Source organism: Moschus berezovskii, chromosome 1 (genome assembly GCF_049115385.1).
Source record: "Moschus berezovskii isolate FMDL1 chromosome 1, NW_MosBer_1.0, whole genome shotgun sequence".
NCBI classification, from domain to species: Eukaryota; Metazoa; Chordata; class Mammalia; order Artiodactyla; family Moschidae; genus Moschus; species Moschus berezovskii.
Genome location: NC_142460.1, coordinates 38240836 through 38265489, shown reverse-complemented (window position 1 = coordinate 38265489; position 24654 = coordinate 38240836). Strand labels below are relative to the sequence as shown.

The 24654-nt window shown below is 38.6% G+C and overlaps 2 protein-coding genes across 4 annotated transcripts in view; one reads left to right on the top strand and one right to left on the bottom strand.

Annotated features, from left to right (window-relative positions):
- CXADR (CXADR cell adhesion molecule) overlaps positions 1-4520 on the top strand; it is a 70149-nt gene extending 65629 nt beyond the window's left edge. The window contains exon 8 of one of the 2 annotated variants that reach the window (XM_055421898.2): positions 4383-4520. In XM_055421898.2, coding sequence (XP_055277873.1) covers positions 4383-4424 — 42 coding nt within the window. In that variant the 3' untranslated portion in view covers positions 4425-4520. The remainder of the gene's footprint in view (positions 1-4382) is intronic. The other variant, XM_055421908.2, reaches the window with a different exon arrangement.
- On the bottom strand, positions 1037-23744 carry BTG3 (BTG anti-proliferation factor 3). Of its 2 annotated transcripts, none has more exons than XM_055421973.2 (5): positions 23486-23744; positions 20001-20179; positions 15402-15539; positions 10534-10741; positions 1037-5576 (listed from the first exon to the last, which is right to left on the bottom strand). In XM_055421973.2, exons 2-5 carry the CDS (start codon positions 20171-20173, stop codon positions 5337-5339), a joined length of 759 nt encoding a protein of 252 aa, XP_055277948.2. In that variant the 5' UTR covers positions 20174-20179; positions 23486-23744; the 3' UTR covers positions 1037-5336. The 2 variants fall into 2 exon arrangements, with proteins under 2 accessions (XP_055277948.2, XP_055277937.2); XM_055421962.2 differs by having other exon boundaries at positions 23558-23743.
- Between the last annotated feature and the right edge of the window lie 910 nt (positions 23745-24654).

The following is a 24654-nucleotide window of genomic DNA, read 5'->3' as shown; positions in this document are numbered from 1 at the left end:
CAACTCGTTCCAGTATTCTTGCCTGGAAAATTCCATGGACAGAGGAGCCTTGTGGGCTACAGTCCATGGGGTCACAAGGAATTGCACACAACTTAGCAACTAAACAACAAATATCATTTTATGAAAATATCAAGATTCAGAAAGGTTTGGATTTACCAAAGCAAATAGAAATGAAATTCAGGTCTCCTAATTTTATTTTTTTTGGCTATGTGGGCTTCTCTGATTGTTGTGCACTGGTTTAGTTGTGGCATGCATATGAGATCTTAGTTCCCCAACCAGGGTCAAATCCTCTTCCACTGAATTGCAAGGCAGATTCTCAACCACTGGACCACTAGGGAAGTCCTGATATTAGACGACTGACTGTATATTGATACATTTTAAATATTTAACATGTTTAATGGATAGATCATTTGTAATGGTTTCCCACCTAAACTTTTTGACTGGCAATCCTAATCGTGCTGCTGCTGCTGCTAAGTCGCTTCAGTCTTGTCCAACTCTGGGCGACCCCATAGACGACAGCCGACCAGGCTCCACCATCCCTGGGATTCTCCAGGCAAGAACACTGGAGTGGGTTGCCATTTCCTTCTCCAATGCATGAAAGTGAAAAGTGAAAGTGAAGTAGCTCAGTCGTGTCGGACTAGTAGCGACCCCATGGACTGCAGCTCATCAGGCTCTGTCCATGCGATTTTCTAGGCAAGAGTACTGGAGTGGCTTGCCATTGCCTTCTCCGCCTAATCGTGCTAGGATTGGTAATTTTACAGTAAATCTGCATGCCAAATCCCTGTAAGACAGCTTGCATTTTAGTTCTTTGTGTATTCCTTTCCAGATTTCACAGTGACTATCGAGCATCCACAAGTGGTCTTTTCACAATTATTTGTGAAATAATTTGATCTTATTAGTTATCAATATCTGATTTTAAATATGGTCTCTATTTACATTGGCAATATTAGGAAACATGAAATAATCAGATTTCACTTTAACTCAGATGAAAAAATTTAAGTTTACATTTGTCATGATCCAGTCACTTTAAACAAAGTTTATAAATCAGTAAATTTTATTTCATGTCTCTATATGTGTTTGATGAATGATCAGTAAGATTCAAAAACAAAACTTTTTTTTTCATTGAATTTAGTGAAACAGTCCTATTTTTCTGTTGAAATTTTACAGCTTATTAACTTCACTTTTAAGAAATTTATCGTCTATAGACTTTCTGTACGTAAATTAAACTGGCAGCTCCAAAACCAATTTCCTCATTTATTTCTGGACTTCAAAAGAATACCTCCCTTCCCCCAACCACCTCCAACAAAGGAGTATATATTTAAATAGTGTGGCTAAAAAAAATTTCCTAAAGAGATCGGTAGCTTAATAGCTAATGATAAAGACTGGTTAAACCAAATAAGGTACATAAATATGAATACCATGAAAATATTAAAAGTCATGTTTTAGGAAAAAAATCAATGACATAAGAAAATGTTCCACATTCTCAAATTGTGAGACCATAGAATGAGTATATTTCATAACAACAAAACAGAAGTCTATAAAGTAAAAGCTCCCTCTTTTAAATATCCCCATCCACTAAAATAGTAACTCAGCTACTAGATAAAATAGTTTGCTAGATAAAATAGTTATCTCAGCTGGAAAGATTATAGTTAATTTTGATGATCTCTTTCTTTGTGCTTTCAGGTACTTTTATTTCCTAAATGAACTATACATTTTTTTTTTAATTAACAAAAATAATTCCAGTAAAGCAATGTATGTAATAACTTCGGCATACTTAACATTCTCCATTACAAGAAGCAACTTCTGTACGTAGCTATCTAGGAAAAACAGTGATTTAAACTAACCACAAATACTTTTCCTTGGAGAAAGGAGATTGTTTACAATTACCACCTTTAGTTTGGAAGTTGGAAAAAGAACATCTGATGCCCTCTTGTGGCCGATAATTTTGATAAGTGATTTTTCTTTTTCATTGAAATACAGTCTAAACTAAGAGAATACCATAGCTCAGTCGGTAAGGGGCTTCCCTGATAGCTCAGTTGTTAAACAATCCACCTGCAATGCAGGAGACACTGTGATTAAATAATTTATATACATAAGTATGTGTGTACATATATATATAAACTCTTATGAAGTGTATACCAAAATGCACATGTTCAGTAATCGTCAGCCATTTTATAATTTGTCACTATTGGCTCCTGCTCATGAGTCTGCCTTCCTGAGACACTCTTCTTTGCACTACTCTCATTCCTACCTGCATTCTTTTCTTTCTGCTCTTTAAATATCAATGTTTGAATAAGCATTCACTATATATTTCAGAAAAAAAAGTAGATACTATGGTTTCAGTTCAGTTCAGTCGCTCAGTCGTGTCCAGCTCTTTGCGACCCCATGAGTCGCAGCACGCCAGGCCACCCTGTCCATCACCAACTCCCAGAATCTACCCAAACCCATGTCCATCGAGTCGATGATGCCATCCAGCCATCTCATTCTCTGTTGTCCCCTTCTCCTCCTGACCACAATCCTTCCCAGGATTAGGGTCTTTTCCAGAGTCAACTCTTCACATCAGGTAGCCAAAGTATTAAGTTTCAGCTTCAACATCAGTCCTTCTAATGAACACCCAGGACTGATCTCCTTTACGATGGTCTGGTTGGATCTCCTTGCAGTCCAAGGGACTCTCAAGTCTTCTCCAACACCGCAGTTCAAAAGCATCAATTCTTCGGTGATCAGCTTTCTTCCCAGTCCAACTCTCACCATCCATACATGACTACTGGAGAAACCATAGCCTTGACTAGACGGACCTTTGTTGGCAAAGTAATGTCTCTGGTTTTAAATATGCTGTCTAGGTCATAACTTTCCTTCCAAGGAGTAAGTGTCTTTTAATTTCATGGCTGCAATCAGCATCTGCAGTGATTTTGGAGCCCAGAAAAATAAAGTCTGACACTGTTTCCCCATCTATTTCCCATGAAGTGATGGGACCAGATGCCATGATCTTAGTTTTCTGAATCTTGAGCTTTAAGCCAACATTTTCACTCTCTTCCTTCACTTTCATCAATAGGCTTTTTAGTTCCTCTTCACTTTCTGCCATAAGGGTGGTGTCGTCTGCATATCTGAGGCTATTGATATTTCTCCCAGCAATCTTGATGCCAGCTTGCGCTTCTTCCAGCCCAGTGTTCCTCATGATGTACTCTGCATATGAGTTAAATAAGCAGGGTGACAATATACAGCCTTGACGTACTCCTTTTCCTATTTGGAACCAGTCTGTTCCATGTCCAGTTTTAACTGTTACTTCCTGACCTGTATATAGGTTTCTCAAGAGGCAGGTCAGGTGGTCTGGTATTCCCATCTCTTTAAGAATTTTCCAGTTTATTGTGATCCACAGTCAAAGGCTTTGGCATAGTCAATAAAGCAGAAATAAATGTTTTTCTGGAACTCTCCTGCTTTTTCGATGATCCAAAAAATTTGGATCTCTGGTTCCTCTGCCTTTTCTAAAACCAGCTTGAACATCTGGAAGTTCACGGTTCACGTATTGCTGAAGCCTGGCTTGGAGGATTTTGAGCATGACTTTACTAGTGTGTGAGATGAGTGCAATTGTGTGGTAGCTTGAGCATTCTTTGGCATTGCCTTTCTTTGGGACTGGAATGAAAACTGACCTTTTTCAGTCCTGTGGCCACTGCTGAGTTTTCCAAATTTGCTGGCATATTGAGTGCAGCACTTTCACAGCCTCATCTTTGAGGATTTGAAATAGCTCAACTGGAATTCCATGACCTCCGTCAGCTTTGTTCGTAGTGATGCATGTGTAAAAAATTGCATATGGCTTCTTGCTTCCCTGGTGGCTCCAACAGTAAAAAGTCTGCCTGCAATGCAGAAGACCTCGGTTCAGTTCCTGGGTCTGAGATACCCTGGAGAAGGGCATGGCAACCCATTTCAATATTCTTGTCTGGAGTATTCCATGGATTGAGGAGCCTGGTGGGCTACAGTCCATGGTGTCGCCAAAGTTGGACACGACTCAACAATTATTAACACTATTGAAGAGCACAATAACAGTAAAACCAGAAGTCTCTAAGTTTTAAAAGTTAAATTTTCTGTTGAGATTGCAGACATTTTGAATTCCATGTACCCTGAGAGCTATGTATCTTTATGATTTGTGCACTTTTCTGGTAGTCTATACTCAACAGAATTTATCACCAGGCAACAGGAATATCTGGAACAGCCAAGGACATCCAGTGTTTATTAGCAAGTGGTGATTTTTCTGATCAAATAATTTAGGACTAGAAATTTAAAGATGTGGATAATAAGAAAGTGCTATGTTCTTAGTTTACCTTAGGGAAAAAAATCCAATTTTTTTTTTTTAATCCAAATTTTTGTATCTCTTTTTCTTTTTGTAGTTCAAGTACACTTACGAGACTGATGGCACTACAGTGGTATAAATACGAAGGACCACTGAAGAATCTGAAGTACTGTACTGTTTGACTTTATTTTAGACCACTAATAAAGACTTTAACATGTTGAAGAAAAAAAGCACAAGGCAGGGTTTAGAGCATCTACAAGAACATTTCTGCTTTATGCACTGGCACTAAGCATATAAGTCAGATGTCTTATCAACATTTGTACAGGCCAAATTCTAGGCTAAGAAAATCTTATGTATAGTGATTTGATGACTGAAAGATGTTTCACTATATTTATATTTTCAATTAGCTACTACTAACAAATTTTAAGACTTTTTATATGAATCACTTGCTACTATAGCCTTTGGGAAAGTTATAGTTAATAAAAAAATTAATTTTTTAAAGAAAAATGGAAATTGCTACATTGCTTTTTCTTTGCTAAATATTTAATTAAACACACTGCAGTGAGATATCCCTTTTGCTCTTCTTCCCTGTTTATGCACAGAACAGAAGCACACATCGTCATGCCTCAAACTACTTTTTATTTGCAACTACATGATTTTATGCAATTCTTCTAAACGACATAAAATAGATTTTCATGTGTATAAATAACTTACATACTTTTCATAAAGTAAATGCTCAAAGGTGCTAGAACAGATCATCCACTCCTACAGTATCCTCATAAGCAATAGAGCTGATGCACAATATATAAATACTCATTTAATATTAAAAACTCAGGCACTTGACTAACTTTATTTATAAAGTTTCTCAAACTATATCAATATATCTAAAGTGCATATATATTTTTAAGAAAAGATTATTCTTAATAACTTCTCTATAAAAATAAGTTTGATGGTTTAGCCCATCTAACTTTACTACTTTAAGTATGAACTTTTAATGTGTAGTCAGGCTTATTCTACCTTCTCTCAACATGACACCAACAGACAAAAGCAGCTAGTGAGGTGCTAACATGTGAGGATTAACCCAGTGATTGCGGTCACAATGCATTCCAGGAGGAGGTACCCATGTTACTGGAATTGGGCGATATGGTTTATTCTTCCGTCCCTGATTTGGATAACCAAATGGAATGGGAGGAGGGTAGTGATTTTGACTGCCATTCCCTCGATACATTATTGGCTTTTTTCTGGGCAACGGATGCCACATTGGAAGAGGTGGGAATATCAATTCTGAAATCTGTAGGAAAAAGAAAATGGTAAATTAATAAAAAACAAACTCACTCACCCACAACCCAAAGAGTAGCTCTAAGGGACATTCCCTACAGTCAAGTCTAAATATGTTAAAAACTTCAAGTAAGTGATCAGTGTTTTTCAAATGAACGAAAATTAATAAACTCAAACACACCCCTCGAAAATCAGGTAGTCTCTGGCTCTATCAACCAGAAAAGATGAAAACAAAGAATGAGTAGAGGCCTATAAGGACACATCATGATTAAGACCGCTGGTGTCCAAAGCCGGCTAAAGAGTCACCTATGAAGCTTTTAAACACAAAAACATCATGCCCCAGTCCTGTTCTACTGAACAATATTAACAAAATTTTAGGAAGAGAGGCCAGGTATTTTGATGACACTCTGCAGGTGATTCTAATGTAGCCAGTTTAGCATTTTGGAACAACAGTCTTAGATTATCCTGTAAGTCAAGTGGAACATTGTAAGTCAAGTGGGACATCAAGTTCACATTATGCAAAATGTTTTCAGCAGTTTTGGACCTCTCTGCTTAGAATACTGTGCCCTGTGACTATGAGTTTCAGAGTTCTCTGATTTCTAATCTGCTTTTAGCATAGAGATTAAAAAATTTATATTCTGTATAACAGCACTACATTCAGGATAGAAAATTCAAAAGGCACGAAGTTGTATGTAGTAGAAAAAAAAGTCTCTCTTTATCTGATTACCAGCTACACTCTCAGAGGCAGCAGACACTAATCAATTTTTTTATTACCTTTAGAGATATTCTATGAATATACTTGTGTGTACATCTATATACACATTAAATATCCACAATTCTGCATACTGCTTCTACACTTAATAATACATATCAGAGACATTCATATCAATATATAATGACTTTTTTCATAAATCTACAGCTAGATAGTAATGCAATGACTACGCCATAACTAAACTAAGTGGTATCTTGTTGACAGGACGTTTTGGCTGCTTTCAGTCTTAAAAAAACAATGCACAAAAGCAAACAAAACAATGCTGCAGTGAATAACCTTAGTATGCACAGTTTTCTTGATTACCTACAATAATGGGGAAATGAAAAAATTTATGAGTTCCAACTAATAACTGACCTATACTACAAACTAATAGCGAAGTGGAATGTTTTCATTTCTTTCTAGATTGGGGTCCTGGTAAGCTTTTAAAACTCAGAAAGTAGACACAATTCTGGAACACTGGTTTCCACAAGTAACCACTGTTCAAATTTCTATCACAGACTGAGTTTTCCCTGTTTGTGAACTTCATATAATTGGAAGGTATATATTCTTTTGTGTCTAACAATATTCTTTTTGGGGAACTGTAACACATGACTTGTGGGATCTTAGTTTCCCAACCAGGAATCAAACTTGTGCCCTTGGCAGTGAAAACAAGAGTCCTTAACCACTGGACCACCAAAGAATTCCCTGGCAAAATTCTTTTGCTCAACAGAATGTTTTTTTGGACCACCAAAGAATTCCCTGGCAAAATTCTTTTGCTCAACAGAATGTTTTTTTAGGTCCTTCCGTACTGTGTCTATTATGAAATGTTTTATTGCTATTATCCTACTATATGAATGAATATCTGACTATCTTCCCCCATTCACTTGTTAAAGGATTTCTTTTTACTGTTATACAAAAAAAGCTTAGTTATAAACATTCTAGTAAGAGGCTTTGCAGATATGGTTCTTTTAATTTCTCTTGTTAAATACTTAGGAGTGGAACTGTTGGGTTATAGGGCAGATGCATATGTAAGTGCCAAGCAGTTTTCAAAGTGGTTGTACCATATTTTACACTTCCATCAACAATTTATGAATCCAGCTTCTTCACATCCCTGTCAGCACTTGGTACTGTCAGATGTTTTAATTTTAACCATTCTGAAAGTAGTGTTTCACTGTGGCTTAAATTTACAATTACCTGATAACAAATAAGGTTGAGCACCTTTTTCATTTGCTTACTGGTCATTCATATAACTTCTTTTGTACAGGTGTTTCTTCACATCTTATACCCACTGTTGTTGGATCATTTGTCTTTTATTGTTGATTTATAGGACTGATTTTTATATTCTGAAAACAAGTCCTTTGACAAATATATGTATTGAGAATATTTTGTTCCAGCCTATACTTCTGCCCATTCATTTTCTTTATGGTTTCTTTTGATGGGCAAAGATTTTTAATCTTGATGAGGTCAAATTTATTAACATTTTTGGAAGAAATCTTTGCCTATTCTAAATAATAAAGGTATCTCCCTATCTCCCTATGTTTTCTTCCAAGTGTCAGAGATTTAGCATTTATGTTTAGGCCTGTGACCCATTTAAAATGAGTTTTTTTTTAATGTATGGTATCAGGTAGCAGTTAGGGTCACTTTCAAAAAAATGGATTATCCAGTTGTTTCAGTACCAGTTCTTATAGATTTTCCCCACTGAATCGCTTTGGCACTTATTTTAAAAATTTTTGTACATATAGGAGTATACTATCTGTTCCAATAATACATTTGTGTTTTTCTTTAAACCATTAATTACCACAGGGATTCCCTAGTGGTTCAGTGGTAAAGAATTCAACTACCAGTGTAGGAGAGGAGGGTTGATTCCTGGGTAGGGAAGATGCTCTAGAGAAGGAAATCATAACCCACTCCACTATTCTTGCCTGGGAAATCCCATGAACAATGGAGCCTGGCGGACTACAGTCCATGGGGTCACAGAAGAGTCGGACACAACTTGGCGACTAAACAACAATAAACCATTAACACGCTGTCTTGATAAACATAATGACTTGATATTAGTGTGAGATCTCTGACTTGATTCTCCTTTCTTTGAATTTTATCTAGAAAAAAACCTTTTGGGATTTTGATAGCAAGGTGAATCTGTAGACCAATTTGGGAAGAAATTACATAATCTTCATTCTTAGTGGAGAATTATCTTTGGAGGTTCCTTTAAGAAAACACAGACCCCTATCAGAGAACAAAGACCCCCAAGCTAGAAATTATTTTGTCTGTACTTTGATAACCTCTTTTTTTAAGGTTCTTCTTGGTAAAGCCAGATTCAAGATGAAAAGAATGGACAGGTAAAAAAGATCTTAAAGTGGACCATCTGCTCCAACTTTCTACACAATGACTGTGAAGAGCTGAACTATGTTTCTCCATTATGAAACGTTTTGTAAGTGAATGTAATGTCGAGAAGAACTGTTTTATTTTAAAAGCACATAAAAGACACTTCCATTTCTATGCTTTTCTGTTAGAATTTTATCCCAGTAGTCTTTCAACAAGGGGGAAAACAAGTACAATTTAGTTTTAAAAGAAAATCTAAAAATTAAAGGTCAATTTACTTGTAAAAATTAGTAGCAGTAAGTTCAATTTGGGATTCATATTCTTGCTTTACTGAGTAACAACAAATAAAATTCTAAGATAAAATTATCACACATCTCAATGAATTGCAGGTAATTTAACAATGGTAATTTGTAGTACATAATGCATCACACAAGGGGGAAAAAAGTCCAAAATACTTATGTCAGTGTCTTAAAATGATCCCTGAAATACAAATATTATGTTTACTTATCTATATAGGGACTCTCTTGGGAAGGATACAAAAGTAACTGGTAACAAACACCTTCATGCAAGGGCACAAGACTGGTGGTTGGGGAAGAGGACGTGTCACTGTAATACTCTGGCTTTCCAGGTGACGCTAGTGGTGAAGAATCTGTCTGCTAGTGTAGGAGACGTTAAGAGATGTAGGTACAATCCCTGGGTTGGGACGAGTCCCTGAAAAAGGGCATGGCAACCCCTCCAATATTCTTGCCTGGAGAATCCCATGGACAGAGGCACTTGGTGGGCTACAGTTCATAGGGTTGCAGAGTCGGACACAACTGAAGTAACTCATCATGGATGCACATACTGTTTCAAGTTAATTTTTTAAAGGTTCAGTTTCTAATACTCGTGATACTCTGATTTCTTACTCATTAAGGTCTAAATTCTTATTTTAGGCCAAATCAAACCCTACCAGAAACCTGTTATGTTTAATTATGTCTAATTAAAGCCAACTTAATAAAAACAGGTATATTTAAAAATAGACTCAAAATCAGAAAAAGTACATGTACAGAATAAGGCTCAACTCAAAAGATTTTTCATTTTCTTTTTTTACTTGAAAATGTATTTCCTGTTGAAAAGTACTGTTGTTAAGAATTTTTCAAACTATAATACATTCACTGTTCTTTGGTATGTGGGGTATAAGTAATAAATAAGTGAACAAAGTACACGCATGACTGCTATGTGTTAGTTGCTCAGTTGTGTCCCACTCTCTGTGACCACAAAGACCGTAGCCTGCCAGGCTCCTCTGTCCATATAATTCTCTAGGCAAGAATACTGGAGTGGGTCACCTTTCCAGGGGATAATCCCAACTCAGGGATCGAATCCAGGTGTCCTGCATTGCAGGCAGATTCTTTACCAACTGAACCAGCAGGGAAGCTCTCATGCTTGCTATATGTATGATTCTTTACATGTTAAGGCAAAGAAAGATATTGTTTTGGTTTGAATGTAAAATTAACTAAAGAAAAATTTATTGAGGTTTCTTTTAAAAAAGAGGAACATGAAAGTTAAACCTGAAGTTACAAATTGGAAGTGTTAAAGGCTACAAAAAAAGAAAAAAAAGTGGCTGTTTCTGAAAGCACTAAGGATTTTAAAACATCAGGAATGTTTTATTTCCATGATTTTTCCTATTCTTTTTGAAATATATTTATCCTGCTTATTGAATAGTAAAGCAGACCTTTGATAAAATGACTCAGGATGCCTATTCTCATCTCAGATGAAACAGCTTCCCCTTAGTGTGGAAAGGCAAGAACTGTGATCTAAAATCTCAAGTCAGAAACCCTGGGCAATATGAGCAGGACTACCCAGGATGACCTTGCAAGCCCTGCTCAGGACTTTCAGTATGGAGCCACTTCATGGTTACCTGGTACACAGGGCTGGGGGTCGCAGCCACAGAATTAGGTTTCACTTCCACTTCCTTACATGTTTCTTCATCTGAAGAAGAGGATCCTGAATGATAATCAGAGGTAACCTTATCAAGAGCCCTGGTAACTTTCTTGGAAATCTCATCCTTGTTCTCATCCTCATTTTCAAAGCTGGCAACAATGAATGCATTATTTTTCTCTCCATACCTAATAAAAAAAATCCAAAACCAAAAAACTTAGAAACCTTGAAGTTACATCAACAAAGCAATAAATGTCCATAAAAACAACTGAACAGGTCTGGACATGCCACCAGTCCCAGGCCAAGAAGGAACCCTCCCAGAACTTGATTCTACATATATAGTATGTTAACCCAGCTCCATGCCAACAGGCAGGCCACAGTTTTCCAGTCTATTAACATACCAAGTGACCTCATTCTTTCTCTTTTCCAATTTTCTTTTCTACTGCCTCCTAATGTCCAAGAGAAATTCATTGATTACACTTTTGTATGCACCATTGAAACTGGCCATACATTAATGTATTGGCCATTTACATTAATACAGTAAAACTTTCTAATGAATTTTTAATTGACCCTAATATTGTAGATCATAGTAATTCAAGTTAAAAATCAACTAGATGTTTCTTATGGGATTACTTTTACTGCAATTAAATTTAAAAAGGGGCCTGTGTTTCCTATTATCTACACTGACAAAAATGAGAACTGAGGCAACTGTTGAGGTTAAAAAGAAAAAGAAAATACAGCTACTGTTGAGGAAAATAAAAGGATTTTTCTTGAATTACACTGATGATTTCACAGAGATTCTTATGATAAATGTTCACTTCTTTTAAGTTAAGCAGTGTTTTTAATCCTTCCAAAACATTTTTAAAGCCTTGCTCTAAGAAAAACTGTCAGGATATCTAACTTTGGCTATTGGTTACTAGAAAAAAAAATCTGCAATCAGGGGAAAATAGCATAATACACAGTAAAACTAGGAGTTTTCATTGAGAGGACAGAGGAGAAACCCACAAATCCATTCAAATAAATTATACATCATAAACACTATGGAACAATTTCTAGGAAGTGTTAGGACAAAGGAAATGAACTCTTAAGCAGTCTTACACAACATGTAATTAAAAGTTAAACAAATGATTCCAAGCTTACAAAATATAAGAACGACTTCAATAGAAAAATAAGGTTAACTACGATGTCAATTAATTTCAAGATAACTCGTCTCAAATTATTTCTGAATCAGGATTTTACAATTAAGTAAAAGGTCTAATTACAACAAAGTCTACGAACATTAAAATGGTAATCAAGTAGTCTCATAGGTGAGTTCTATTTCTTTCAGCTGTGCTATCTTCCATTCTCATGGGCTGAATGGGGCCATAAATGCAATCTAAATACAGTATATAATTCCCTTTTTCTATTCTTTCTCAGTCTATCTCATAAACTGCTATAGGATGGTAGAAAGAGCACTAGACATGTTTTTGGTTCTGCTCTGCCATGTACTAGCTGTGACCAGGTACAAGTTATTCAATCTCTCCAGGCCTTAGTTTCTTATCAGCAGGATGAGGAAGCTGGAAATAGTTGGATAGTGATTGTTCTTCAACTGGTGATTCTTCTTCGTAGAAAATGCCTTTACAATTGGGTGAGTTCTTCACAACACAGAATTCATGAACTACAATTTCAACTCAGGCAAAAGAAACTACGTTAACTTGAAAAATATCAATAGTATCTAATGCTCTTTATCAGGAAAAGAAAAGATTATAGAAATTACAAACAAAAAAGAAGTGTAGACTACTGAGTAGATAATAACATGCCAGCTATTTGCAGGATTTCTCCTTATAAAGATCTGTTTTCTATTCAGTATAATCTGAAGTATTTCATGAAGTGATAACCTTTCTAACTATATAACGCTTTTGCATTCTTCCAGTATCTATCCTGATGGAATAATTTTTGAAGAATGTTCTGAGTAGATTTCAAATATTTTTTGCAACCATAGCCTTTAGTATACAATGATTTATTATTTTAATGACTCAGATTATTTATTCAACTATGTAACTGCTATATCAAGTTTTAATTTTCAGAATATTCCCAGTTTGGATTCAAAAGCACTAATGAATATCTCAATTTCCTTTATTAATTTACAGCAATCATCTCTACCCAATTAGTACACTTTGTTTCCCCTGGGATTTCTATCATTACTTAATGAACATTCTGAAGATAATTTTTCTATTAACTGTGAAGAAACTCACATCATAGTCAACGTGGGGCAAAATTTTGATCATACAGAAGGCAATGCAAGGATTTTCTTATACTAGCAAGATGAGAAAGCTCAGTAATTTTTCATTATCTGGTATTATCAAAAATGAAGTATTCACTTAAGTAAAATAGAATGTCCACGTAACTAAAGCTTTCCTCTTCAGGTGTCAAGATATGGTTTAAGCATTTCAAATAAATATGTCCAAAATGTTCATGTAATTCGCTAACTGCTTAAACATCCTTGGATACAGAAACTTTCCCCTAATGATTTAAGACTGTTGTATTAAATATTCCTTATTTGACAGTGTGATAATATATTTGGCTCAACTCTTGCTTTTTTGTTCCCACATCTATGTTAAACTATTACTTTTTTTGTAGATTTATGACAACAGTATCCTGGGGGACTGGTTCCAGGACCATCTCCTCACCCTCCTCTCCCAATGCCAAAATCTATGGCTGCCCAAGTATTGTACCTTAAATAAAATGGCAAGGTTTTTGCATACAACCGGCCCACACCCTCCCATACACTTTAAATTATCTCTAGATTACTTATCATATCTAATACAATGTAAATATTATGCAAATACTTTGAATATTATGTAAATGCTACGTAAATAGTTGCATAGCATGGCAAATTCAAGTTTTGCTTTTTAGAACTTATCTTTAATTTTTTTCCCCTCAAATATTTTTGAACTAAAGTTGAATGCGTGGATATGGAGCCCTCAGATATGGAAAGTCAACTGTATTTTGAACAATCCCCCTTCAAATGTCATGTAAGTCTTTATGGGCTTAAAAAACTACACAACTAACTTAAAGAACTGTGCATGAAGTACGAGTAAATCAGGATCAAAGTGTAGGCCTTGAAAAAGTAAGTATTTCAATATAGTTAACTTTGTGATACCTATTTCTTGCATACTGAAAAGTCTTCTGCAGGGATTCAGTGGACCAAGTGTATCTACAAAACAAAGTCTGACCCTGGCCTGAAGTAAGTCCTTCCTTAGTCCCAGACTCTAAAAATTGTCTGACCTTCTCAGACCAAAAATTGCTGCTGTTCCTTTTTACGAGAAATAAGTACTGGAGAATCTACCTGCCCCCAGTTTCCCAAAGCAATAAGTTTACGTAAGACACCAGCTTATATCAAGCAGCTCCAGAGTGGTTCAGAAAATTGTTTCCAAATAACCATTTATTTATCCAGCATGTCTTCATCACCACTCTGATTGATGGAGATCAAGTCACAGCCTATAACCACCTTTAGAACATATTAGGGTTACATCAAAAGCACCTCTACTACAATCAACGGGTGAACTGTACCTCTAGACCAAAGAGAAAACCCTAAAGGAACAGCTGGAGGAAATCACTTGCAGGGGGTTCCATGCATCTGTTCATCCTGTTCCTCCTGCCTGGAAACATCTTTCCTACTTTGTCGTCTAGTCAACTGCAACTCATCCTTCCCCACTCAGCTCAAGTATCACCTACTCAATAAAATCAGTCCTCTGTATCCAGGGGTTCTGCACCCGTGCATTCAGCCAACCACAGGCCAAAAATATTTGGAGAGAAAAAAATCTAGAAAGTTTGTAAAAGAAAAACTTGAAAAAAAAAAAAGAAAAACTTGAACTTTTTCAATTTAAGGCAACTATTTACATGGCATTTACATTGTATTAGGTATTATAAGTAATCTAGAGATGATTTAAAGTAAATGGGAGGTTATACATAAGCTACATGCAAATACTGCACTATTTATATAAGGGACTTAGGCATCGAGGATCTTAGTTCTGGCTGTGTATGCGCACGTGTGTGTGGTGAGCAGTGTCCTGGAACTAATCCTTCACTGATATTCCAAGGGCTGACTACAGTCTTCCGTGAGGCAGTAACTTTCTCCTTTGTGCCACCCACCAGTGCATCTTGTACATATTTCTGTTATAGCATAAATCTCACTCTGTTGTTATCTGCTTATTCTTTCTTCTCCCTTATTACACTTTCAACTACCTGAAAGAATAATGTCACTTTCATTTCCACAACTAAGAATGCCTGGTCCACAGTGAATGCTTTTAGAGTGAATGAAGTTCAATTTCATACCTAACACACCTACCTTTTACAATTCTGCTCATTAGGAGACAAGAAATAATTTCCATTATGAAAATAAAACCACGAAAATTTCACTCAGCCACTTAAAAGCCAAGAAGGGGGGAGAGAGGCAAGAGTAGAAACAAACAGCAACAGAGACCAACCAAAAGTAATTATCCAGTATTATTTGGGATTAGCAACTTTCCTAGTTTGAAGAGGGGAAAGACAAGGGCACCATCAATGCGAGAAGGTAATAATCGACCTACAGGGAGTCACGGTATCCAAACTCTACAATAAATTTGGTAAAGCTCTTCAAAAAGAACCCTGCTCTATCATTTCCTAAGTTTCTTTAGTTGTAAAACAGGAGTGTAACCAGTCTTACTATCACCTCCAAGAAGAATAGTTTACAAAATTAACATCTAAGAAAGCCAAACAACCAGCTCCTGGCCATTAAGGTACTTGTATAGGCAGTACCTGAGAGAAATATCATAAAAATCAGTTCCAGCATGGTAATCAGTTCAGTTTCCAAACTCAGGAACTCACCTACAGCACACCTCACATGGGTCCACCCACAGAGTGAGTTCCTTTGGCAAGCCCAGGTCACTGTACAAGATGCAGCTGTTCTCACAGGCTTTCAGGACATCAGGATCAACTCTCTGAAACTTATTGACACGAATGCATCTGCAAAAAAGTGGAGTAATGTTAATAGCTTTAAATAAATTTAAATCAGAAACTTAGTTATATCTACTAGTATTTGCCAACATGAATGTAAAAAAAAAAAAAAAAAGCCCTGGTAAAGAACTCAGGAATACCTATCCTGAACAGATAACAAATCTGAACCAAAGGCAAAGAGGCAGCAGCAGCATCAACGCTACCCAGCCTGGTAGAAAGAAGAGGGCATCTGCATGAGCACAGGGAAATCAGTAGAACTGGCTCCACCTCATTTCAGATAGTAACTACTCAAACTCACATATACTTCAACAAGCAAGGAGTATGGAAGTTGCATGAAATTACTTAGAATTTTGAATGCAAAAAATTAGCCAAATTCCTATATAACAAAATCTCCAGCTAACAAAAAGACCTCAACTAATGTTTTAAACAATATTCAGAAATTCTTGTGACAAGTTTTGCTATGTTGTTACTTTGTTTAAGAACGGTATCCTTTGCCTTACCTGTAACTGTTCTCTAAATACCAAATCAGTCAAGGACACAGAACCATTTATATCATGTATTAAGAGTAAAATATAATCCGAAAGTGTTACTGGCTTATTTAAGTTGTGTTACTCAAGGGTTTTCTTATTTTTTAGTTAGCAAAAAAGTGAAAAAATTCTAAACTAATAAAGACTGTTCCAGCACACAGTGTACAGGATCTTAGTTCCCTGACCAGGGATCAAACCTGGGCCCACAGCAGTAATGGCACAGAGTCCTAACCACTGGACCACCAGGAAATTCCCATCTGTCCCAATTTTTCTTTTAACCTAAGAAATACCAACCACATTTACTTAACAGAATGCTCAAAGATGGCTCTCCATATGAATGCAAAAATACCTGTTAAAATAAATATCCTGCTTATATAGAGAAATTTTTAGTTACAATTAAAGTATTTACTGCCTACAGCTAAGAAATGAACCAAGAGAATCCAGGTTTTCGTACTAATCTTGATTTATAGGGTGAAAGTATGAGAGTAAAAGTGTTAAGTCTCTCAGTCATGTCCAACTCTTTGTGATCCCCATGTACTGTAGCCCCCAAGTTCCTCTGTCCAAGAGATTCTTCAGGCAAAAATACTGGAGTGGGTAGCCATTCCCTTCTCCAGGAAGTCTTCCCATCCCAGGGAATAAACCTGGGTCTCCTGCATTGCAGGCAGATTCTTTACCGTCCGAGCCACCAGAGAAGCCTGCGATTTACAGGGTGAATTTAGATTAAATCATTTTACTTCTTCTTCAGACCCAAAGCTTTAAAATATAGAAAATATAAGTTAATTGACAAATATTGATAATACTACTAAGTGTAATACTGTAACATCAAGAGAATAATGTGTTTATATTTAATTAGTCAATTTCCATTTTCAGTTAAAACAGTGAAAAAGTTCTCATTAGATAATAGCTAATATATATTTCTAAGTAATAAGAATAACACTTTTTGAAGGTTTATCATGCAATGGAGAGTTTTCTAAATACTTTGTATGTGTGGCCTTACCTCGGACATTGTGGGTTGGTTAAAGACGAGAGCAATAAAGTGAGTATCACAATAAAAGCAGTCACATAAATTTTTGATTTCTCAGTGTATATAAAAGTTATATTTACTCTACACTGTAGTCTATTAAGTGTGCAATAGCATTACATCTAAAATACAATATACATAGCTTTATGCTAAAAAATGCTAACCATCACCTGAACCTTCATCGAGTCTCTGTAATAGTAACATCAAAGATCACTTATTACAGATCACCAAAACAAACAGAATAACGAAAAAGTATGAAATACTGTAAGAATTACCAAAATGTAACAGAGACACAAAGTGAGCAAATGCAATTGCAAATATGGCGCTGACAGCTCAATGCGTGCTTGCACAAACCTTCAATTTATACAAACCACAATGTCTGTGATATGAAATAAAGCAAAGTACAATAAAACAAAGTATGTCTATATTAACTCTTTAAATTTTCACATTGATCCTGTGAGTTAGATACTATTTTCTCCATTGCAAGAAAGAAAGGAGGCAGAGAGAGTTTAAGTAACTTGCCCAACATTACCCAGCAAGAAAGTAGCAAATGCAGGTTCAGATCCAGACCAGCTGCCAAAGTTCATCTTATTAAACAACCCAATTAGGCCTACACTTACCGGAACATCACCATTAACAATTTAGCAAATTCAGAGTAAAAATTAAAAAAAAAAAAAAAAAAAACACTAGTTTAAAACATGTAAGAAAATCTTTGTTCCTTTCTATGAGATGGTCTTATGTTATAGATTCTAATGTTGTGTAGGTTGATTCAAAAGTCCCATGTGCCCAGGATCAAAATCAGTTAAGGGTAAGGAGTTAGATCTTACATGTATATATATATATGTGTTTTTTAACATACAGTGAAGATGTAGGCTCTATGCTTAAAAAAAAAATACGTAAATATAAAGGCTTAGAGACTGTTTCAACAAAATTTGCATACCATACATATTTCTATGCTATTTTTTTTCACTCTAAATACTGTGACTACTCACCCATTAACCACTCTTCAAAAACAAGATTTTAAAAGTTGCATAAAAATAGTCTGTCATTTACTTGACAGTGTAGTGCTTTCCAATTTTTTGCAATTATAAAGTATAAGAAATATCCATATTCATACATATTTGTCTGCATTTCTGATTATGCTTCTAGAATAGATTTTAGGAGACTCAGTTTTCAAAGACTGAATATTTTTACAGATCTTGGTAATGTTGCCAAATTGCCCTTATTTGTATATGTTGCAGAGAAACATACTAATTTATAAAAACTTTAGAAGAAAAAGAACACTTCCAACCTACTCTATGAAGAGTCTAATAACTTTGGTTAATTCTATAGTCTACTCATTTTTATAAAAGAAACAACCCACTATTAACTCTAATAGTTTTCTACTTCAAAGATGGCTTCAAAAATGACTCAATAATGATAGTTCTGATTACATGCCAATTTAATTCTGTTTGGCTAACTTTTTCTCAAGTTTTTAAAATTAATGGAAATGAAATTGTACACTGTCTGATCTTTAAGCATTTACTTGACAGTGTCTCCTTTTTCAGTAATAGTACAGTGGCTTGGCACTACCAAAAGCCTTAGTCCAATGTCAATTACATCAGTGTAAAAAGCCTCAAGAGCTCTAATTCACAAAAGCTGTTCACTTTATCAGAAATGAAGATGTGCAGGAAAAAATTAAGAGAATCAAGTGAGAGGATAAAAAACAATAACTTGAATTACATCCACATTTCTACTTTCACGCACCACATTTTCCAGTATACTAGGAAACCTCTTTGGATAAAAATGAGAGAGAAATATATCAATTACTTTGATTCTTTTCAACAGATCACATGCTTACCTTACTTTTCACAAATGAGAACTAAACAAGTCATATTTTCACCTCCTTTGGACACTCTGAATAGTCATACACTTGACAAGAGGTCAGTGACTGAAAGAAAATTCTTTTTACTGTGAAGTGCTGATTTGTGGAGGAATCTTTAGAGGCAGCAACATGCATAAATAAAAGAATTTGTATTCATGACAGTCACAACTGTTCCACTTTTATTTTTTTGGTCACGTCCACAAATGGGACACAGTTTGACAGCTGAGTTTAGTAGAACATTCTTAACTCAGGTTCCCAAGTAGTCACATAAATACTAAAGAGAGAACATGTCAGGACATGTTTTACAGGAGTCTGCTCTTCTTTAAACTGTATATGGAACTTATAAACTGGAGTACAAAAGATAGCTGGGAGTGAGAACTGCCTTTACTCTCAGAGACAAGGCAGTGGTCAGACTGTGGTGTAACAGAAAGCTCCTAAGAATTTAGGGTGAGTTAGACCTGAATTCAAATTCCAGAGCTAGTATTTACCATTTACGAATCATAGGGAAGTTACCTTCATCTATAAAATGGTTACACTGGCTTCTACTACAACAAATTATGCACAGTACAAATGAAATCATTCCTGTGTCAAGAACATATCAGATGTCTAATAATCTTATTTCTCATTTGCCAGAAAACTTTTAATATGTCGCATGTAATTTACTTTTAGATACAAGGAACTCATTTCTCTCAACTCTTACCATGCCCTTTACTAAGTGATAGTTTTAGGGGTCCTCTACAATTGTGAAAATCCTCAGCTACCTGTGATACACAAAGAAAAACACTCAGTAGTCATGCTGTCACCACAAGACTAATTCCCAGGAGTCTACAGATTGGCCTCCCAAGTCCAGGCTATAGGAGTCCCAACAACAAATGCTTGTATTTTAAAGTGAATAAGGAAAAAATAAATCTGAGCCACTCCTGAGCTGGGTATGATGCAGCTAAACTGTGAAAGACATGGACAGGACACCATCACTCCTCTGGCCTGGCACTTATTTGAGGAGCTGATGATCATCCTCTTCACTCAGTCCAATTCAAATGTCCAAGCTAATCCTTTACCTATAGGCTTGTCCTTTTGATGGTTTTTCCGGATACCAGTGATTTTTATATTTTTCTTGAAGTATTAGGGTCAATTTCTCAGCAAACCTCTCGACTGCTTCTTTTTTCAATTTATCATGTTTTCGAACTAGTCTTGTGAAAAAGAATACTACAGCAGCAATTTCGTTCTTCATTTTCTCCTGCAAAGATAAAATAGTTTTTCTCAAAAAACTGAAACATCAGAATTTGAAGATAAAGCTCTGTGAAATATACCTCCTTTACAGCCCCCTTTCCTCCTCCCAATTTTATCTCATGTTTCATTGGCTGATATCTGGAGCAGGGAACAGTCACTAATTTATGCCATAAAGACCTTATTATTAAATAATGTTTAAAAATTTTATCACCTTTGTAAGGAGTTTACTAAAGAAAGCACACCAAGTTGCTTCTGTTAGCTAAAATAAAAATCAGAGATATCACTCAAAGAGAAGCACTACAATGATTCACTATATAGCTTTTACTACATGCAAAAATATTTAACTACAATAATTCAAGTTTAAAATTCTAAGAAATAACTGGTACTTTAAAACATAAAAAAGTCCACTTTAAAATCCAGTATTGTAGAGCCAATATAGAAAACAGTTTAGCAGTTCCTAAAAAGGTCATATATATATGGCTACCATATGACCCAGCAATTCTACTCCTAGCTCTATACCCGAGAAAAATGAAGCCATATGTTCACACAAAAACTTGTACACAAATGTCCACAGCAACATTATTCATAATAACCAAAAAGCAGAAACAAACTAAATGTGGAGCGACTGATATATGCATAAATAAAATGTGGAACATTATTCAGCAACAGAAATGGCAAACTGATAGGTGCTACAACATGTATGAAACTTGAATACATTATTCTAAGGGAAAGAAGCCAAAAGACCAAATACTGTATAACACTAATTATATGAAATGTCCAGAATAAGCAAATCTATATAAACAGGAAATAGATTAGTGACCTAGGGGTAGGAGAATGGGGGAGAGTGATGTCAGTGAGTATAAAATTGCCTTTTGAAGTGATGAAAATGTCCCAAAATTGACTGTGGTGATGGTTGGACAACTTAGTGAATATACTAATACCAAATGAACTGTACATTTTAAATATATGGATTATACAGTGTGTGAACTGTATTTCAACAAACCTGTCATACACAAAGAAAAAGATCCACCATCGAGCTTCTGTAAGCATTCTTTCAGGACCACAGACATATTTACCTTTAGGTAAATATGACCAAAAACCCCAGTTCTATCAAAGCATATTTAAGAAAGTGGAAATTCAGGGTCATTCATGGAAAATCAAACTAAAAGGAATAATTAGAGATTCAGCTGCATTTTGGAACTGCCTCAAGAAGGATTCTTTTTAAATGTCAGATCTGATTTATCATTGATTAATCCATAAAAGCAAAAACCTTGTACTGGATATCTTGTACTGGGATTGTTTCAATGTATATTCTGTCTTTACCCGATGAGCTCATTCATTTGGCTGCTGTAAGTAACTTGGAGTTATCAGATGCTGCATTTACTAAGCAACACCACCTTTTCAGAGTCAATTATTAAAGACACACAGCCCCTGCTATGTTTGGTGTAAAAACTGACTAACCTAGCCTATAGTTCTTTCAGATTTAAAAACTAAAGCTGATTCTGTTAGCTTCCTTTTTCTTTTCCCAAACCTCCTCTTAAAGTCTGTCTTCATAATATGATTCCTTTCCTCCTTGTGCAAATTCAAACAAGGGATGTCAGTGTGAAATAAATTCTGTATGGTATTTGAGAAGTAGGCTGGCAGCCATAGCTACCCTGATCCTAGATGGGAAGACACCCAAATCTTCCTCCTGGAACCCTAGAATGGGTTTCTTCTATGGCCAGCAGCACACAACCCCAGCCCTCTGCAACTGCTGTGCAGCCTCCTGTTGAAAAAAAGTCAGCCATTTCCACGTATAAAGCTATATTTATACTCCACCACGTTATGATAGACAAGAAAACCCACTGCAATTTAATATATGCTTTGGGATGAAACTTGCTGATGGAACTACATCAGCCTCCACCCCACCAAAGAAAACAAAGAATCACGCTAAAGAAATATACCCCACCCCCAACTCATTTTCTTCATTCAATTTGCCAACTCTGCTCTACATATCTGAGTTTGGGGTTTTGTTTTCCTTTCCCGCCCCCCCTCCCCCCGCCCTCTGTTTCACATCAGAAAATAAAAGGAAGAAAGGAAGGAAAGAACCACTTAGTGGTGGCTTTGGGTTGTAACACAAGATGAGTCATATGGAAATTTTTTTTTTTTTTTCACTTTTGAAGGAATAGTGCCTGAAATGCTGACAATTTAACCCACCCTCACAGGTCAGTATTCCAGGAGGATCCGAAGGGTACGCCCCAGAGGGGAGGCAAGAAGCAGAACCCAGCAGGGCCCAGAAGACCGAGGTACGCAAGGGAAGTATCTCGAGGAAGGGGTCGCAAACCCGCCACCCACACTCGGAGCGAAAAGCTCCCATTTTAAATCTCGCACGGTGACGTCACTCGGGGACGTAGTCACCGCGGCGGCTCCTCAAGTTCTACTTTGTTCCACAGGCTCCTCGGCTCCCGGCGGCGGGCGGAGAACCCCAAGGAAAACCCAGCCCTGCCTGCCAGGAGTTTATAACTTTGTACACATTCTCCCTCGCTTGTAACCAGAGGCGAGTCGTGTCCGCTTCTGGAAACGAGTATTTTTCCGGACAGACTTTCCCAAGGTTGAGGGAATCCCAGCCGCGGGGGGCGGGTGAGGCGCCCCGGACCAGCCCCTCGGCGGCGCCGGACCCCGAGAGGCAGGCTCTTCAAGCCCCGGCAGCCCGCGGCCCGGCACTGGCGCGGGGCTCCTAGGTGAGGGGGCGCCCCACGTCCCCACCCGCTCCTGGAAGAACCGCCCGCGAGCGCGTCCGACTTCTGCAATCGCGGCGGCGCCCGGGTTAAGGGGGCAGGGCCCCGAGCCCCGCTCCCTTCCTGCCCCGCGAGGAGCCGCGCGGGTCCGCCGCGCCCGGGCAGGTTCCAGCCCCCGGCGGCCCGGGTTCGAGAACCCGACTGCCCTGAGGCGCGACCTCCCTCTACCCTCCAGACAGCAAGCAGGGTCTCCGGCTCCAGAAAACCCACGGCCACGCGAGGAGAGCCGTCGCCCACCCCGAGCGGAAGGTAACGCGCCGTGGAAACGTGGCAGGAGCCTCTAGGCGGCGTCTCCGCCGTCGCGGTGCCCCTGAGGGGCTCGCGGAAACCCTCGCGGACCGCCCCCTTCGGCCCCAGCCCTCCCTTCGCGCCGGGCCGGAGCCGATGCCCGCCGGTTGGACTCCGCACTCCTCGCGGCTCCCCCACGCACTGCCCGCCCGCGAGCCTCCGACGTGGCCTCCAGGGCGCCCGGACCACCCTCCTCCCGCTGCCCTCAGCCCCGCCATGTCCGCCTCCTCCCGGCCCAGTCCCCTCACCGCCGCCGCCTCCGCGCTGGGGGCCTCAGATTCGGCGACCCCGACAGTCCGCGGGCCGGGAACCGTACGTACCGCCTCAGCGGACCGGCGCTCGGTGGTAAGGAGCGCCGCAAGCCTCGTCCGGCCGATGAGGCTCCCGCGTCGTCGGGCTGCCAAGCGCGCGCTGAGCGGGCGGGCTGCCTAGCGCGCGAGAGCTAGCGAACGCGGCCCAGAAGCGACGCGCGGGGGGCTCGCGGGCCGGAAGAGGGGCGGTCCGACGACCCGGGAAAGGGATGGCGCCGCTCGGGACTGGCTCGCACTCCTAGAGGGGAGGGGCCTGGGGCGGGGCTTAGCCTAGGCCACGCCCCCGAGGCGGCGGTCTCGCGGCGCGGGCGGCGAAGCACCCTCAGTCGCATCACGCGCGCGGCAGACCCTCCACTCCGAAGGCAAGGGCAGCAAGGCCACCGGCTTCCCCTGTCCGGAAAGAATGGCACTGAGGGTCTAGCGGACCCTCGCCAGCCCGACCCACCTGCTGCAGCCCCTTCGGGGGTCTCCTGGGCCACTTCCCCTCTGCTGCTGGGGCCTCTGCTTCTCCCTCTCGCGTCTCCTTGTCGCCCTGCGCCCTGACACCCCGTGGCGGGGAGGGCGAGTTTTAGAGGCTCAGCTCTCTAGTCCCCGGACTTGGGGGGCGGCGGTGGGGGGTGCGAGTAGGGGGCGTTTACACAGATCAGACGGAAGGCAGACGTTACTTTTGTGGACAGAACCTCTTCATCGGTTTGATAATTAGGAGCACGTCAGCTGTGCAGCCTCCTGGTGACATTTCAGTTTATATCAAAGTCCTAGTTGGGCCCCTCCCTGAGCTTCGGGTAGCTCCCTGAGAGCAGGGACTGCCGCCTGCTGACCTTTGTGTCCCAACCGGACACTGAATACAGGGTCTTTGTTGCACAGAAGAGTCTCCAGGGATATTAGCTGAATGAAACCTTGAGAGTCCAAGCTTTCTATTTCCCAGACACTTGTAGTCAAGGACTTCCACATGCAAAGTTTAATCTTTGAGCAAATACACGTGCGAAAAATGTACATTAACTTTCTGGGGGGAAAACAAAACATCTTTCTAACGTTTCTCATTGGCGCCATGGTATCCGTTTTGTGAAAGCACTTGAATACATTAAACAGGCCAGAAAAAGACAAGA

Coding starts and splice junctions, on each gene's coding strand:
- BTG3 (XM_055421973.2), bottom strand. CDS start 20,173: ATGAAGAACGAAATTGCTGCTGTAGTATTCTTTTTCACAAGACTAGTT. Junction 10,742..15,401: donor CCATGTGAGGTGTGCTGTAG/GTGAGTTCCTGA, acceptor TTTTTTTATTAG/GTATGGAGAGAAAAATAATG. Junction 5,577..10,533: donor CCCCCAGCCCTGTGTACCAG/GTAACCATGAAG, acceptor TTTTTCCTACAG/ATTTCAGAATTGATATTCCC.